At 43.2% G+C, this 18,506-nt stretch overlaps 3 protein-coding genes across 3 annotated transcripts; 2 read left to right on the top strand and 1 right to left on the bottom strand.

The window, feature by feature from the left end:
- Window positions 1-291: 291 nt before the first annotated feature.
- EAF02_002093 (uncharacterized protein) lies at window positions 292-2,355 on the top strand (the record flags this gene model as incomplete). Its single annotated transcript, XM_038898141.1, has 4 exons — window positions 292-409; window positions 521-1,619; window positions 1,795-2,262; window positions 2,322-2,355. 4 exons carry the CDS (start codon window positions 292-294, stop codon window positions 2,353-2,355), a joined length of 1,719 nt encoding a protein of 572 aa, XP_038761833.1.
- A 3,494-nt stretch (window positions 2,356-5,849) lies between these two features.
- On the bottom strand, window positions 5,850-6,380 carry EAF02_002092 (uncharacterized protein; the record flags this gene model as incomplete). Its single annotated transcript, XM_038898140.1, has 1 exon — window positions 5,850-6,380. One exon carries the CDS (start codon window positions 6,378-6,380, stop codon window positions 5,850-5,852), a length of 531 nt encoding a protein of 176 aa, XP_038761832.1.
- Window positions 6,381-7,453: 1,073 nt separating this feature from the next.
- On the top strand, window positions 7,454-9,233 carry EAF02_002091 (uncharacterized protein). Its single transcript, XM_038898139.1, has 4 exons — window positions 7,454-7,800; window positions 7,859-8,570; window positions 8,619-8,969; window positions 9,022-9,233. The coding sequence occupies exons 1-4, from the start codon at window positions 7,598-7,600 to the stop codon at window positions 9,043-9,045; spliced, it is 1,290 nt and encodes a 429-aa protein (XP_038761831.1). The 5' UTR covers window positions 7,454-7,597; the 3' UTR covers window positions 9,046-9,233.
- The last annotated feature ends 9,273 nt before the right edge of the window (window positions 9,234-18,506 follow it).

The following is an 18,506-nucleotide window of genomic DNA, read 5'->3' as shown; positions in this document are numbered from 1 at the left end:
TTCTTCACCTTTCCTGGCAATGCCAAATGGCAGCTAGCTTGATCTGGCGTCAAAGTGCAGGCTTCTATCTTCCCAAAAACGACGATAACGATTTTCTCCTAGCGAATCACATTGTATCCACTAGGCTCTTAATTTTTCGGTGGTATCAGACAGGGTAACATTGAGGCTGACTCCAGGCTGAGGTAAGCCTCTGCCTACCCCACACGTTGGATATACTTGATCTTACTGACCATTTTCTTCGGTCACAAATACAGTCCGGCTTCCTTAATACTGATTATACCAGTTCCTATCATGGCGTCTCAAGATACCACGGAGGATCGCTTCCAACATCACCTAGAAACTGTCCGATTTTTGTTTGACAGCAAGTTAGATACAATGGAAGCCTACACTTCAAAAGTCATTGATATCTGTAACAAGGCTCTAGCATCAGGAAACATACGACATCCTCCCATAACACATCGGATTAAGAAATGAGAGTCCGCTGAAGGAACTCTTCGGCGACGCCAGAAAGAACGAATAGCTCGTCAACGCCTTCGAACTGCAGTTCAATCAAAGGGTTGGAGTTGGCCGGGCTGGTGCCGGATTTGGGGTCAAGAGCAATGTGAGGAAGAGATAGGATCATTTCAGGACCCTGGACAAATTCTCGATGCTTTACACGACTTCGGTGGCCTTCGCATCTCGCTTTACTTTCCAGGAGATGTAGAGCGAGTTATAAGCCTACTAAGTAATCGACTAGAAGTCATCAGTAAATGGCGCAAAGATCAGGATTCTGACATTGCACAGAAGCTCGAAAAATGCATCGAGGTACTTGATGAGCCTGGCGCTGCTGGAAAAGCAGTAGACCTCGTGAAGGGGGAGTTTCCAGGCTATAGAGCGACCCACCTCATTGTGAAACTCTCTACTGAGGACATCCTACCTGCCAAAAGATCCCCTTGGAAAGACATCAAAGTTGAAATTCAAATCGGGACTTTGATAATGCATGTGTGGTCCGAAATCGAGCACGACATGTTGTATAAGCCGCTTGCATCACAAGATCAAAAAATTTCTCGCGAGGAAGAACAAGTATTGGACATTATCAACGGCATCGTGATGACAGGTGAAGGGGCCCTAAGACAACTCGAAACATGTATGGAAAGACGGCAGGACCAACGGACAAAAGACAAATCTGCGTTCGCGATAAGTCATTATGAACTGGGTGTCTGGATCGAAAAGTATTGTGCTGAACGTGCAAAACCGTTGGTTTCACATGACTGGAAGAGCTTACCTGAACTTTATGAAATTCTGAAAACGACTGGCGATCATCAGCACTCCAAAGTTGAATCAATCGTTGATGAAGTCTTCCAAGATTTCCAAGATCAAGATAAAGAAGTCCGGCGCGATAACATCTCTCTGTTTATTTTAAAAGTACTTTGTAAACGCAGTCCCGAGACCCAGCCTCCCTCCCTAGAACTTAATGGTGCCGGGATGCTGGGTCCTATTGCCCAATTCGAGGCTACGCATTTTGTGCATAGCCTCAATATGGCAATTTACCTGGGCGTCGAAGACAAGTTCATTTGCATAGATGACACACCTAAGCCATCAATGACAAAGATGCTTGACATCCTCCATCCTTACGATCCGTATGTTTCACCAATTCTCAACCCTCTTTGTTCTTGATAACTTGTTGACCCTGGTTTCCAACTCTGTTTCTGTATATGCCTTTGAAATCCTCAAAATGAGTTTTAATCCCTCAATTTGGTCAATTGTTTTCAAAGATATTCTTAATCGTCACATACTGACTCCCCAATCTCGCAGTCGCTGTGGAGATGCTGCAGATGCCCAGACTATAATTTCTTACTGTCATGAGCTTCTTAATCGCCAGTATGATCCATGGGTAAGAGTTGCAACTCGCTTATCGCGTACTACCGGTGTCATCAGCATGATTGGCCCCGGCGATTTACAAGATATTCTCGTGCCGGGAATCATGAGCAGGTTTTTTGGTCTCAGCTCAGTGCCCACGATCAAACCCAAATCTGGAATAGAATCCGTGGACCTTGCAGAGTATTGGATGATTGGTTTTGTGGCCTACTATCTAGGTCGAGAATCTTTGAGACTATCGTACGATGTTTGGGACCAAATAAAGTCATCGTCTACTGAGTCAAAGAGCCCAATCAAGCAGCAATTCTTCAAGCCTTCAAAATCGCCGAGGCTCCCTTCCGAATCTCCTGACTCAAGATCATGGGAACTTATTGATCCGCCAATCTTAACAGGCAAACTGCTTGGGTTTGGGGTCTCTGCAATTGACACCCCCACATTGCGTGATCAATCTGACAGCGCAGAAGGCATTCTGACACTTCTATATCGATTGCACTTTAGACGTGACTGGGCTAAAGTGGAAGAGGGCTATAAATTAGCGCGTTCCTTAGGGCGTCCCAGTGTAGGCAATAGTATTTCCCGTATATCGTATCCTGATTCGGCTCCCAACCCCCTTTCCAATTTTTATCAATAATTATATTTCAAAATGACAACTTCTCTTTTGTTTTCCCCAAAACCCTTTACAATTATTTCTGTTAAAAAACATATATATATATATAATATTGAAAGCTATATTACTAAAAGTATTCAATATTATTAATAATAAATTGAAATACTAGAATCTATTATAATATATTTATTCCTATTTATATTGTACTATAGAACGTTCATTCCTTAATTCAATTTATGTAAAATACTCATTCTATAGCCTAATATAGATAGGAATGAATAATTTATAATAGATTCTAATATTTCTTTATATTACTAGTATTTATTAGATATAAAAATAAATACGAGAATGATATAGCTGTCACAGGGTGACACTAAGCCCTTTCTATCCTATCCTGTCCTGCTATATATATAAAAGTAAAATAGAACTTCCAATTCTACCTCCTAATCTTTTAAACATTTAGCTCAACAGTAAAGCTTCTAAATACTCCCAGAGGTAATCCCGTAACATTAGATAGAACTACCCTTGATTATATGTGGAGCTGTGCGGGGGGCCCACTTATAGCTTACAAGCCTTCATTGGTTTGGGGGCTAGCATATATAGATCCTGTCTGCCTGTCTGAATGCCTGAAGCATTAGAATCCAGAATCCTGAAACCTCCTAGTAGGTGATAGTATAGAGACCATACCTTAAAAAGGAGAGTAGTGTCACAAGGTAATACTAAGCCCTTTCTGTCCTGTCCTGTCCTGCTATATATGTGAGAATAAGATAGAACTTCCAGTTCTACCTCCTAGTCTTTTAGGCGTTTAGCTCAGCGATAAAGCTTCTGAATACTCCCAGAGGTGATCCCGTGACAATAGCTCTCTTTTCAAATATCCTAATTATTATATCAATATATTAATATGTGCCACAGTTTTACTATAGTATATTATTGCTTACACTAAGGTGTCATCAAATATTGAAGTATCAATATTATATTGCTCAAATCCTTTTGAAGACTTTAGCTTAGTTGGATTAACATTATTTTGCCTCTTAGCGTTGTTGGCGGTTACTTGTAATCAATAGAAAGTGGTTTTTACAAAGCTGCAGATATGGGATGGCACATTTTAGAGATATTATGTTTGTTTAATCTGGAATAAAATCTACTTGACTTAATTCTACAAATCCATGATCGCATGTTATCATCTGCATCAGTATTATGATACTTAAATCATCATCAAATAGACGATATCAATCAAAATCTGCACTGGCAATAATCTCGTTATTCGGCAACAAGAGGACGATCACATAATGTGTAGCTGGATTACCATCCTGCTACCGCATGTGCCCACCGGATAAGGTAAAATACCCAGAGAGGCCAAATACCCCGGATGGGGTACGAGTGTCCATATCTACCGGCTAAGCAAAAGCCACTCATTCCCAGGAAGTAGACAAGTCGACTGACCCTTCAGATCCAATGGTGTCGATTCTGAAGATGCTCAGCACACTTGTAGAGTCTACCACTCCTCAGAAGTCGAGTCTTGCCTACGCTTCCTTAGTCTTGTGTGCGGATCGAGCGCGACACTCGTTGCCGAACTTCTAAGGCATTCTTTCGCCATTACGACCATAGTCACAAGAGTCGGATAAGATTGATGCCATAAAGCTAGCCCACGTATTACGCTAGACATACTTTGGAATGCTAGTCATATTTCCTCATCGTATTACATAGGTCACATCCACGCGGACGGTACCTTCGTGTCACATCGGCCGACGCCTGTCAGGAAGTTTCTTTGGTATACAGCAACAATATGGTTAAGCCTATCGACAAGAAGTAAAGGTCTAGGTCAAGAGATGCATCATAGGGGGCCGGTCCGTTGTCAGACTGAACACTTTTCAGAAGCTACCAGTCTTCTTACGGCTATGTTATATAGCCCAGATCGCGATCAGCTGTTACATACGACCATAGACTGAAGAGAATTGGGCATCCCGTCCGCTCTGCCATACACAAGGTTCAGATCGGTGGATTAGTAGTTGGGTGGGTGACCACCAGCGAATCCCCACTGTTGTATGTTTCATTTTTTTTTTTTGCATTTTTTGATGCAGATTTTGCTGGTGGGCGACGGCGGGTTGGGATGATCTGCGGGACAGGTGTAGATTGACATTAGATAAATAACAGACTGGTTGAGATGGGATCAGAATGTGTGATTGAACAGCGACTGTGAAGGAGAGCAATGGGAGGAATACGGTTTGATCAATGAGGAACAACGTGGCTGATATGTAGATGTATCTGTTAGAAATAGAAAATGATTGTAATCAACAGCAATACGAAACTTAGCAACCAAGCCTTTTGACTCATCAAAATCCCACTTGAGAATATGTTATCGAAATGTGATCTCCGTCCCCAGCTACACCAAGGTAATCAACCTATATCTTTATCTTCCTACCTCAAGCCCTCATGCAAAGGGTCTCCAAGAAAGGAATCCAGAACGCACTCTTTCATCAAGAGACTACTCATACACACGGTAATGCGATATACAACCGCGAAAGCTACTTTCCTCCTTTCTCCTTCAGTTGACATAGGGGCAAAGAATGCCCTTTGACTAGCCTTTTGATCATCTTCAACGCTATAGATCTTGGCAATTTGTAGATCTTCAAAACTTTTGGTAAATGGAGAAGCAAGTAAGGGAGCCTTTTATTACTCAGTAAAGAACGCTTTCAATCTTTAATTTCGTTGGCTTGTACATGATATGAAGGTTTGAGTGAGTGCTGTAGCAAGATTGCTATTTGTCTCAAGTGCCCTGGTATTGTTTATTCATCGTATCGTGGCCCCAGATGATATTATCGTCATCAATAATTAGACCAAGAGGAAACATATGAAACGACACGTAAACGAGAATCTCAAAGGGGGCTCGACATGACACTTAGTGACTAATCTTGCCAGTTCAACAAAATTGATCGAGCCGTTCAATCAAGAGTAAAAATCTCCAGAAAATTACACATTTAAGAATGATAAATTACACATTTTCAGTATGATAAGTCAATCGCTTGCTCCACCCAAAATTCATGAAATAAACTCCCAAATATCTAGATTCGAGACCTGAAACTTTCCCTATACCCAAAGATGGGTATTGGCGCTATCCTCAAAGAAAATAATCTCAAAAAACCAAAGATTTCAAATCGAACGCCGGCCGCGAGGCTATCCCTTCTCCAGCCGTGAGGCAAATATTTCTTCTCAGTGTGTCCGAGCCTGGTTTCTCCACTAATTCCCGTTTTAGCCCATTCAAGCAAATACAACCGCCCGCTTCCCCTTCACCTCCATTATACCATCAATCGGTCCAGTATACAAGGGTCCCGATACCAGAGTTTTTGTTCCGTTCTCCAACTCAACTATTTTGTGCCTAGCGATTTCATCTTCGATGTCTTCTCGAACTGCCAGAGCTCTCATGATGATGCCTATGCCGATGTCTACTACCACTCGTATGCCCGCTAGCGCTCCTATCCACAGCTTGTTCCATTTCCTCAACTCTCTGTCGGTAACTCCTCACAATATCCCTGATATGACGAATACGGTCGAAATCCAATTCCAGCTCATCGATTTGCCGGAGTATATCATGAAACCGTGCGATTTCCGCATCCGCCATAGCAATCGCGTTCCCCGCATTATCATATTGTTGCTGTGCAACAATAGCAGATTGCTCAGATAGATAGTCAAGCCTCGCGCTGATTTGTGATATGAGATGGTCAAAATGACGCCCAAGAGCTGCGAGTGAAGTGGTATCGAGTAGGAGGAGACCTTGTGACGAGGCTCGAGAGGCTGCGCGAGAAGAGCTGGAGCCTGCGGTTACGGCAGCTTGGACTTGATGGTGTCGAAGGAGAGCAATCTCATCAGCCGTTAAGTTGAGCTGGGTATCTGGCACAGATGGGGCAGGTGAGGCCATTGGTTCTAGGCCTCTTGGTAATGCGAGGAATTCTGGATGATGCCAAGCGATAACAGAAGTCTACTAGATGATTTCGACACCCTCACAGAGAACTGTGAAGGCGCTGTAAACTTCATGGTAGTTGTGATTCAGGAAAGATCATTTTCCAGGAGTTCCTTCCCCCTTAGCCTGGTGATAGTATAGATTCAAAGTTTGGTTCCGCGAGAGCTGAGCTTGGACGAGAGACAGTCAAACCAGGGAATATAAGATCCACAATCGGTTCCGGTATTTTGGACGCCTTTCTTTTTATATATGAGTGAATAGATCAGCTGAGAACGATAAGTAGGCTCTTTTCGTTTACTTGTTCCCTCCTCTGCAGTATTTTGATTCAAGGTGATTTCCGCACGAGAGTATAAAGTATGGGTAGATTTGCGTTAGGTGGTGGTCTAGTATTAAAGGATAATTCAATTAAACAAATATAATTATACACGGGAAAGAATGAAAGAAATGGTGATGAGTGGTTGAGAATAGAAGTTCAACGATGGTCGTTCTGTGTGCGACCTTCCTCCCGCCAAATACGGATAATTGAAGTGGTCATTCGGTGCTAAGAAAGATTGAGTATGGTGGTACATACATAAAACTTATGCATGGTTATTCGTAAAATTATGCATGTATAATATCATATCATCTGCATCTCATCAACCTGAAAACTGCCACCACTCATCAACATCAAAATTGGCATCCATATCAACATCACACTGTTCATTGCTGCTGTAAGAATATCAGATCATACCCTTTCATCCACCGGAGAAGAAACGTATGGAGCAAGGGAAGGAAATGCATATCGTGTCAATGGGGCCATTGAATATTGACACGATATATACATGTACATGTGTACACCTTCGCGAGTGCGGCTCGATCTTCCGGTGCAGATATTCCCATGTAGTGCATGAGCAGCTACGTGAATGTGATTGACAGTACTCGGTACATCAGTCCCGAGAAGTGTTCTCGTTATTGCACATCTTCTTCAGATAGTCTGCACAGGGTGCACCTACTATACAGCCGCCTCGGGAAAACAAAATGCCTCATTTCCGCTCGCTGGGCAATTACCCCGCAGTCGATCGTGACCTTGCCAATATTGCTTCAAAATATCTTCAGTCTTATAAGTAACGGTTTCTTAGCAATATGATTTCTGCGATTCCTTCTGTTGTTGTTTGTGTAAGTCTCGCATTGTCAAAATGAAGTCTATGATTTCAAGTATAATCTTATCTCTTTCCTGCGTGGTAACTGCAACAATTTGGCAGAATGATCAAGTCCGCATCACAAATTACCCAGACACGAAGATAGAACTCAATGACCATGACTTCACTGATTACCCTCCCAGCGCGCCAGAACTCTCCTACAAAGGACGATGGGATAGTAAATATGTTTCTTGGTGGTCGTAAGTTATCTATTCTGAATTTTGTCCATAAGGCGGGAGAAGACTAAACAAGCCTCAGAGCACCCGGGCTCAAATTTGGATTTACGGGAGAAGAAGTCGCCATTACATTTGGGCCTTTGACTTCGGACACTGTTTTGATTGGATATCGAGTGAATGGTCAGGATTGGCAGCTCACAAACATCACTAAAAATGCCACGCACCTACTGGTTAGTCCAGAATCTCCTGCGATTGATGTCGGCTGGCCTATAAACCCATCAACTTTTGAGCTCAGAGTCACAAATTGGGCGTATGGTGTCCAGATCTCCGCCGTCCATTTGAGTAAAGGTGAAAGCCTGATCAAGGTTCCCAAATCTTCGAGGACTATCGAATTCATTGGAGATTCTCTTTCTTCGGGTTACACAGCTACCCTAGAAGGGCTTTCGAGCTTTGCGTATGGTATGGGAGCCGGTCTTGGAAACACTGAGTATTCCATCACAGCATATCCGGGAATTTGTTTGGTCGACCAATTGTGTTGGGGCAATACTAGAGGAATGTTTCACCAGTGGTACTATACTTCTGATACTAGTCCTCGTGCCACTCAAATATGGGGCGATAAACCAGAACTTTGGGATTTCTCCAAGCAAGATGATGCGGATATTGTAGTGATCAACCTGGGGACTAATGACAGTAATGGGGCGATCAATGTTACTAGTTCTGAATACGTCGCTCAGTATACCTTACTGATTGAGGGTATTCATGCTGTCTGGCCCAATGCTCAAATAATTCTGATGGTACGTCCAACTTTACAGGCTGCGTATGAGCATCACTGACACGATTAGTCTCTCTGGGAGGGTTTCTTTGCCTATGGAAATTCTTACGCGCAAGCTCAAGGATTTGCCTCTGAAATTCACAACATATATCAATATTTCAACTCCAAGGAATACTTGTCCAATCCAACATTGTACAATCCGCATACCAATTCCACTTATTCGTCCCATCGACCTTCTGCTCCATTCGTATCTTATTTCAACACCACCGGCTTGATGCAACACAATGATATTGGGCCAGCGTACCACCCAACTGATGTGGGGCATATCAAGGTCGCGAGTCATCTAATACAGTATGCGAGAATGAAATTTGGTTGGGAATTGTATGCAACTGGTCCGGAAGTATTTCACGATACCCTTTACGTACGTTAAACTCCCATGATTGTTTTGAATACACTACTGACCTACCGCTCAGTGGAACGACAACCAAAGCTATTGAGCATTCGTCAAATATTTATATAGAAATGGTATGAGGCATGAAGTCATGATAACCTTTATTCCTTCCGTCCTGCGTGTTTGGTAGACATTACATAGCATGCTCGACGCACTCAATATCTGAGATTCAGCACAAATCGCGTCTCTATAGCTTTGATAGGTTGAAATTGCACCGTCTCCGCATTTCCATGACTCCTCCCGTGAAGATCAATGATTCACGATCCTCATATTTATCTCGTGATACAAAGTTCTGTGCGCATTTCAATTGATAAAGTATCTTGTTACCTTTCAGATCCCTTGATTTTTCATTGCGTCTTCCCAGTCCATCTTGTTTAAGTTCTAACTCATTGGCGTCCTTTAACCTCGTTTACGATCATACCCCCCACCTACCCCAAAAAGTAAAGAATTAAATACACAAATCGAAACCCAGACACCCCCCAAGCCCCCACAACTATATTTCAACAGAAAGAAGAAATATCCAACATCTCCAAAGTTTCACCTAATCTCAAGTAACACAACGTGTAACCCCCGCCGTCCGTCCCGTACTCCCCCTGTCGCTTCTCAAACCTGAAAACTCAACTTAAAAGGTATGACACAATTCTTATCCCGCCTATTTCCCAATCCAAACATAGAGCGTTTCATATCTTCCCTCAACTTCTACATTGAGTTCGAGCCGAATTTCTTTTGAGCGTTAGTGTTCGAATGCAGGAAATTTACTTCGCGTACATACGAACTAGTTCTACTTCGCGATCGGTTTGAATGCTTGTTTTAATGAGGCTGGTAGGTGCATGAACTGGATGAGATCGATCGTCTGTTCTGGGGAAGGGATGACGATGCTCACTGTGGATTAAGCTATGGTATCTGCTGAATAACCATGAGATGATTATTTACTATTTGCACATCTACTTTTTGCGCCGCCTTGATCATCAATCGGGGAGCATTTGTTTTGACATTTTAATTTCTCATCGCGCCCAAGAATTTTAACTACAACTGAATCGAAACACCAAGTTAATTGCTTGCTGAAATCGAATCGGGAAGGTTATGCTGTAAATGTGCATCTTTGACGGCATGCTAAAGGTCATGTGACATTTGTTGAACATCTCCCTTTTCAGATGTTGTGATTAATATCAAAAGCTTTGTGACCAGCAATAGCGACGAGTACACAGATACTTCTTCTGCTCTTTCTGGATGGGGTAAAGTGTACCCCAGACAGTCATCACCAAACAATCGCTCTGCATCTCTTTCGATGCATCCACGTCAAATCACGCGACAAAGCCTTCCTTATTCCACAATACCCTCAAAGCAATTAGCATATGCCCTCTCCTTTTCTACCCCCTTTCCCCTGATGAACTCCTATCACACATCTCCTATTCACAGCATCAACCTGACAAATCTCAGGCCCTCCCGCCACATTTCTCATACGGGAGTCACTCCGAAGCCACTCGCGGAAAATCTCCATATCTTGACTTACCATCTCATAATTATTTCATCTCCTATTTACCCTATGCCTCACGCCAAGCAGGGCAGGATTTTGTGTATCATATTATATCGCATTGTCAGCAGTACGTTGCGCCGAAAAATCTGGTACGGGGAACGACGCGCACGACGATCCGGGGAGCGTAAGCATGCGGTGTGATGTAAACGTGTATCCAGGGAGTTGAGATTTTCTGGTAGGGATTGTCTTCCCTTTGAGTGCATCGCTTGAATGATTATCCATGAATTAAAGGATTGCTGTGCGTCAAGTAGGCGAGTAGATTAGCTACCCTGAGCTATCGTAATCGATGCCAGGTATCGTGGAAGGGGTGCTGATTGTGTGAGCGAAGGGTGAAACGTGCGAACATGGTTTTATTTGAAATGATTATGCAGAGGGAAGGCGAAGGCGATGTATTTCGAGGAACGGGGATTGTGGATACTTTTTACGCTTACTTGGAATTTAGCTGTCGTATTTCGTGCGTGTGTGATATTTGGCTGTATAGTGGCCTATGGAAGAATGTACAATGTATGTGAAGATATAGAAATCATATTTTCCCAATTGCAGACGCAGGGCCGCGCGCTTCGAATTGATCCTGGATGTTCAGCCCTAGCTGCGTGTGGCCATAAATTTATTCTTCAATTGACTGATTCAGCTATAATCCAAGGCTGCCGTGAGACGATCGATACAGGTTGGTGGAACCGTTTGTCAGTGCCAGTGCCAGTGCTTGTGCTTACATTTCCCCAGCGTGTTTTGTGGCACAAACCAAGAAGTCGACATTTAAGCTTGTTTCCTCGTCGAGATGGGCATCATCGATCATTGTACCAAAACAGGCCAGACGAGCCATTTTCAGCCCCAAGCCCCGACTTTTTGCTCGTTTGCAGCCATTGGATGTTTACCGGTGGGTTGCTAAAGAAAAAGAAAATTAGCAACAAAATAGTCGTCAACTATCGCCTTTTCAGAGACGCCACCAATATTCATCATCCCGCGCCAATCGAAAAATGCTTCGAAGAACATCAAAAGAAATGAAAAGCCACGACGTTGCAATAGTCTAACGTTTATGGGGAGATTTTGTCCGAGGTGGCTTCTGCCGAGTGTTGGGGAATTGACTGCCGCGTGATCACGACGGCAGAATAATACACATAAGATACAGTAAACGCAAGAACCGACTCGTTTCCACTACAGGCGTACAGTCTTTGCAGGGAGAGAATACTTCTCAATGAGTGTACAGCACGTTTAGCGGACAAACGCTATAGAGGCTAGCTTCATAGATTCGGGTGTCTGCAGGTAATTTTGTAAGAATGGGATGATTTTTGGGCCTTCGATGGACAGGCCACTCAGCTCGCTTGCAGATGAAAACTTTGCTATGACTGGAGCGCAAATGTAAAGAGGAATGCGATGTATCCATTCTGTGCCTCTATCGTTAAATTGCTCCCCAATACGTTAAGCACAGTGGACTGGCTGGGCCTGGAAAGTTGATAAGCCTGGCGATGATGTACACCGAAACAGAAAAATTCGCAAAATAATAACGAGGCTAAGTGCCGCTGACCCGATGAAGGTACTTGATCGGGGGTGGTTGAAATAGACTGGTTCCCCCCTGCGACTGATTATGGAGTGCAGTGCTCACTTAATCTACTACCGGCGTTGTGGAACTTGAGTCTTTTATCTTACGTGCCAAAGCGTGTTTCCAAATACGTGATCTATTTTAGATTGGTGAGATTTGGTCTATCCCTGGGGGACGATGTCGTTTTGACTGAGAACTCTAAATAGACTCGCTCTGATGGATCCTGCAATAATAATCGTTGACCAAAACTGGGATTGTCGACGAAGCGAACGGGGCCTCTGAATTAAAACGTTGCTCCAAGAGTGAAAATGGAAACTATAACCCAATGATCGCTCCCACTATTCGATCGATTAGGCCCAAATCAAGTATTTGCCATGGGTTGCTTCGCTTCAACCTTCATAAGATGTGTCGGGAACGGCAAAAGTTGCGATGTTATCGATGTATCCGATCTTTACCCCGATCCAATTTATAAGATAGATATCTCGAGGCTCTCATTGCGATCCACTCCTCCACTAAATCTCCGAATGTGAGTGACTCCACGAAAACAGCCTTGATTTGCATTCGGAATACCGGTAGCGGGAATAGCTGGAGTAGCTGGATTATCTTTACCTCTTCACAGGAAACAATTATTATCTATTCTGAATCCCCACTCTCCAGATCTAAAGTTGAAATAGGAAAAAGAAATGCTTTGAAAAGCACAATTTTCTAGATTCAAATGAGCTTGAACTTCGAAGCGATTCAAACCCTGAAGCGATGTGTATATAAAACTGGTATTATAGGTTGCTGCAGCAAGGTCCAGGGCCCTAAGAGAAAATAAATAATGTGGTACCGCGCGCAAAATGTGAGATAAAATATGCTTCACAGCACCTGGGCAGTGTTGATGATTTCGATGGTGTCGGCGTTGCATACCAAATAGGGAATATAATGACTTACTCGGCGGTTGCAGTGTGAACCTAAAGCAGGCACTGCGTAATGTGACTTAACTTCCGGATTATGTTTCCTCCTTATTTATGTATTGAGTCAAGAGTAAGCTAAAAAACCAAATAGACTTGGAAATGCGAAATGTATGGATTTTTCGAAAAATCTTGACAGAGAATTGAGTTGTAAAAGTTCTGGTGATGGCTTGATCTGGTGGCATGTTCGTCGTAAATTGATCAAATCACAGACATAATAGAATTCCTTGCGGAATCTTCCAGTCGGGCATAAAAAGATGCTCGCTCCATGATTGGCATATTTCAAACAGGCAGAGATACACCCAGTTGTGAGTTGGCCAAGTGGATTGCGGACGATGAACAGGGCGTTGGAAGCAGGTTTCGACGGGTTGTGACGGATGATCGACCCCCGCCTGGTAAATGCTGCCTGTCCTCCGGAGTTGATCCTAGATGGACATCAAGATCCAATATATGCAAATAATATGCAGCCCGGATCTGTTGAGTGACCCCAATTCGCGCATTTCTTGGTAGCAGGAAAAAGTCAGGCAGTTGATAGAGATAGGACCTAGGATGAAATTAGACTCCATCAACCATAGTCTGGTTGCCAAAAGTACTTGGGGGTGTGATGAAAAAGTTAGCATCGTGAAAGGATGATTATGAGGCTTTTGAGAACATGCATTATATATTAATCAAGGGGCTAAAGGTGCACTGTGCAAACGCGAATCTTTGGGAAACCTTGCCTATCTCGGGTGCATGCATTCCTTACTCCAGAGTTCCTGACTCAGAGAAGCCTTTGCTCCTGTGTCGAACTGTTGAGAGTTATCAGCTCAATAAACACTGCAGATAGGCTTTTGCTTTTGTTGAAGACTGAATACTCGTCACATCTACATGTTTGGAGTAGCAGTACATATGGCTATACAGACACCTATATATGATTTCGAAAATGCCATATATGTGGGACGGTTCCCTGAAGTAGTTCGTTCTTTGCATATCACTACTGGATGAGGAACTGGCCGGCTAAGAATCACGAACTGTGAAGTATACGCGTTCATGAATAGTAGCTTTTGGCGACCGCGGGGCAAGCTTAACACAAAGCCCCATGTGGTCATCAACGATAATCCTTGGTTGAGAAGGACCGACAAGCTGCCACTTTCCTAGGGCCCTTGGTGAAGAGTATCACTGGGATGCGATGATCACCCTGCAGGAGATAATTTTAACACCAATCACAATCAAATGAATGAACTTAATGCTCGATGACGATATACCTGCGATCTATTCTTATTGATGGCATGTTATCACCGAATGTTCGTGTCTATACTTGGGTCTGATAACTCTTCGTTGTCCTGGATCAAGTTGACAAGTAGAATGACTGAGCTCTTGGATTCAGATTGCTCAATTTATGAAATATGAAAAGCATGTGTAGGTAGCTAAAGGATGTCATTTAGGAGTCTGAGTCGGGTCTAAGTAGGTGAGAGAGTTGGTATGTATGTATATACCTGCATTCGCTTTCCTCCCACGCATTCGTATTGAATTGCTACCCGTTTCTGTACTAAGCCAGGCGAAAATTGGTAAAGTCAGTGCCAATTCATAATTGACTGAATTTAATTAACATGCCAGGATGGGGGCTTGCAGAAATCATCTCCGAGGATTTCCATAGGCACGAGCCACGATGATATCCTTATCACCTCGCAGTTGCCTCGCATCTACGCCGCGCCGCAGGGTAAGATATACGATGGTCCATTTGCTTTGACACTACCTGTAGAATAACCATACACTGTACACACCACTGTACACAATATGACAAAGATAGTTGTTGGTTGTTATGGCACAAGGAGACGGATAGTCACCTCTCCGTCACACTTTTTCACTTTTCAGCCCGTTCATGCTTGTCGTTCATGCTTGTCGTTCAAGAAACAACCTCCTTCGAATTTTGGCTATTCTCATCAATGTAGAAGCGAGAGCGCCTTCTCGGGAGATCATCTGCCGCACATCAAAAAGGGCTTGTGAGTATCCGAAACATGGCAAATCCCTAGAGATACGGAGAATTGATCATGTTCTATGACTGTTTGACTGCAAGTGGGTAGTTGAATTAAACGCCAAACGTCCTTGGACTTACCGAGTTTCAAATGATGATTATACTATACTATACGCGATCGTGCGAATTGACTGATCATATTGATTGTATTTTACTGGGAATTCATTTCATACCCGTATGACAGGCTATGCTTTTATTTTCCAGCCTCCGCAGTTGCTAGACTACTCCAGGTTTCTTCTCCGGGAGGGGGTAATGAAGGGGCTTCGCGGCGTTATGGTCGCACTTTAGCGCAGCAGTGTTCCCTAGGCGAACATACAAACATAAGAAAGCAACAAATAAATGCTGGCTGTTCTCTGCTTTCCAGTACCTTAATACGGCGTTCCTCAATGGTGTCGTGCTTGTAAAAAATGATGCATGGTGAATAAGATGCGGTCACACTACAGCTGAGTAATTGGATATGGAAGAATCTTTAGAAGGTTACCATGTATTTTGTGTCTCATCTCTAACGGCCCATACAGCGTGTCAGATACGAAGATACTTACAACCTTCCACCGATGGTGTGTGTACTAAGATCTGCATTATCCGAAGCAAGAGCGATCATCACGGCGCTTTTCAGCTTTAGCTCCATCTCTACCCCTACTGGCCTACTGATAGAATAATGGGGAACAAGCCAGATGATGGCAAAGCAGGGGTATCCGAATCGACTGAACCCAATATGCTGGCTGTGGATACAATCGAGCCTCGTGTTTGGGTAGTGTGCCTAGGAATATAGCGCTGCTGGGTAAGAACTTAGAAGATTGGTAGGAATGGGCTTTCGAGGGTATAAGGTAACGACTGGGTTAAATGTGGTGACGAGAAAAAGGTGTTACAGTCGAGTGTGCACTGTACAGTGCCACAAGAATCTCGGTGAGTCGGCGTACAGTAGTGGATGATATGTGGAATATTTTCGCGAAGCCCCTTCATCTTCTTACGATATTTGTACCACTCCGACTCCGAAGTTGGGTTTTGGATACAAAACTCAAAATAACAGTTTTGATACGGATTACAATATCTCTCACTACACACTCATTAGTCGTTGGCATAATGATTAATTAAAAAACCACTCGTCGATACATGAATCAATACTTCATCAAATTGACCCAATTTTCGAATCATGGCCAAAAGATTAGGATGCTCAATGATCCTCATGAACCTAGATATGTACCTAGATTGATGAACCTAGATCATTCAGCCCAAAATATTCAGCTCCTTGAAACATATATTTGTCTAATTCCCAATGAAGCTTCAAGACCGAAATTTGTTTAGATTCATACGAAAGCACTTTTGTACCAATTAATATATTTTTCGATTTATTTGCACAAAAAGGATCCCTACCTAAAAAGATTAAATCAAGATTGGAACCGTCAACACATCTCATTCTCCTCAAGCAAAATCCCGTATCCCTTGCGCCGGGATGATCATGATCTAACGGCACGATACATGTTAGGTTCTAATACAGAAAGGAAAACATGGTTAACACGGGCCGTAGTAGTGGGAAAAGCGTGGGAAAAGTGTGGGCAAAGAGTGATTATCGTTCATTGACAGGAGCATTAAAGTCCCACAGAGGGTGGCAGAGATTCGAGATGGGCTTCAGACGGCACGGGTAACATTCTAGAATGTCTCTAAAATCATAAGATGATAGCTTAAGGCCCTCAAAATGAAATTAGACAGTAACCTACCGATAGAACACGAACAACACATCACATTCTGTTAATGAATAATCAATCAGGTTGGTCTCGCCATCGAAAGATTTTATCGTCATCATATCATGCTGCAACCGTGTTAAATTCTTCTCCAGGTCCACCAAAGCATACAGTTTGTTTTTATGAATTAGAGCTTCAAATTTGGATGCCTCTTATCTACATTCAACATATTGTAAGAAGAAGAAAATATCATAATATGACCTGCAACGTCTAAAGTAAAATAGCGACGATCACTCTTTCGGCGGATAAAGAAACAACGTTCCCCATTACTGATAGACATTCATCACAGGGATGAAACTCTATTCGTAAGCCGGTAGGCCATCCATGGCCAGAATATCCTCGAGAATATCATCAGCAATGCAGGAACTATACAGTGGGATGGTAACCCCCAGAATTCCGTAACATTAAGATCATTTCTCTACCGGCACTTCGTCAAGTCGTGTAACAAAAGATAATCTCACTGCGCTGGCCACAACATTATATTTCTTCAAGCCTTGACAGGCAACTTCGCTGTTTAGAGGGTTTTGACGATATCATGGGTATTCAATCAAATGTTAGACTCGTCTCCATTCAAATGAGCGGAGGGGAAACCCTGTATCATATCATTCATCCCAACCTTTATCACGGACCCCTCCATCCTCCAAGCGAGCACCGGCAGAGACAGGCAGTGGGCGATCGCTGGAACAAATGTAAGGGTGCTAGAGAGCAAGGGAATGCTCTGAAGGCCGCTTTCCCAAAAACTCGTCCAATTTACTCCAAACTGACTTGCATTTTGACTGGTTAGTTGCAACGCTTATTCGTCCCAAGAAAGACGGATTGTGACAAAGTATCAACAGTGCACCGGCGATTCACTTGATCCTTCAGCTGTAGCAAATTCTGCGAACAGACTCTTCTGAGTTATAGATGGCATAATTTCCACTTGTCACGACGATTGTACCTTCCGACGAGTTGGGGAACTTTGAGAGTTTGTAGATGTAGATTGCGAAGTTTAAAAGCTAGCATGCATATACAACTACACCTGCATAACCTAAGGAAATACAGAACACGAAATTGATCCATCGCCCGAGTTATTGCCACGGTAGTTGCCAGAATAACCCATACTGTGCTATGTTATATCACAGAGGGCACTGTACATATTTATTAACAAATCTGCATGTTGATACTTAGGTAGGCCTTAGGTGCCTCGAGGGTGTGTTGTAGCTAGAGCTGTCAGAACTTTGAAGGCTCAAGTCATACCCTGGAACTCCACTATAATTCATCGTCAACCCTTCTAATGTTAATCTTTCAAGGCTTAAGAATCTCCAATTTCCAACAGAGCATTGCTGTGCTAATTTGCCGATAGAGCACTGAAAGTAGGGTTCATACTAGCAGATCCTAACTTGGAATCACCGTTTGCGCGTCACCTCGTCTCATATCTTTTTCTTAGCAAGTCGCCAAAAAACCTAATCCCAAACATGTTGAAAGTGACAGGCAGGGTCACCCTTCAAAACCTGAAAAATTATGTCGAAAGAAGGATCCACGACATCTAAATTGGGTTATGCTCCGAGGCATGCCTGTCTGCATTAAACAAGCATCTTTACCCTAGCCAATCCCCTCCAATCCCCTCCACTTGCGGGTGCATAACGAAAGTAACGGTCATTGCAGGCATGAGACCCCCTGGACCCACCCTGGACAATCCTGAAAATTCATCCACTGCAGTGCCTGCACGTCCACATCGAGCA

The sequence above is a fragment of the Botrytis sinoallii genome (genome assembly GCF_014898435.1).
Source record: "Botrytis sinoallii strain Bc 23 chromosome Unknown BSIN_003, whole genome shotgun sequence".
NCBI lineage: Eukaryota > Fungi > Ascomycota > Leotiomycetes > Helotiales > Sclerotiniaceae > Botrytis > Botrytis sinoallii.
This window is presented reverse-complemented; position numbering and strand designations above follow the sequence as displayed.

What these genes read in the sequence shown, in the direction of transcription:
- EAF02_002091 (XM_038898139.1), top strand. Translation starts at nt 7,598, where the DNA reads ATGAAGTCTATGATTTCAAGTATAATCTTATCTCTTTCCTGCGTGGTA. An exon ending in AAATATGTTTCTTGGTGGTC is followed by an intron (nt 7,801 to 7,858) that starts GTAAGTTATCTA and finishes AACAAGCCTCAG; the next exon opens with AGCACCCGGGCTCAAATTTG. An exon ending in ATGCTCAAATAATTCTGATG is followed by an intron (nt 8,571 to 8,618) that starts GTACGTCCAACT and finishes TGACACGATTAG; the next exon opens with TCTCTCTGGGAGGGTTTCTT.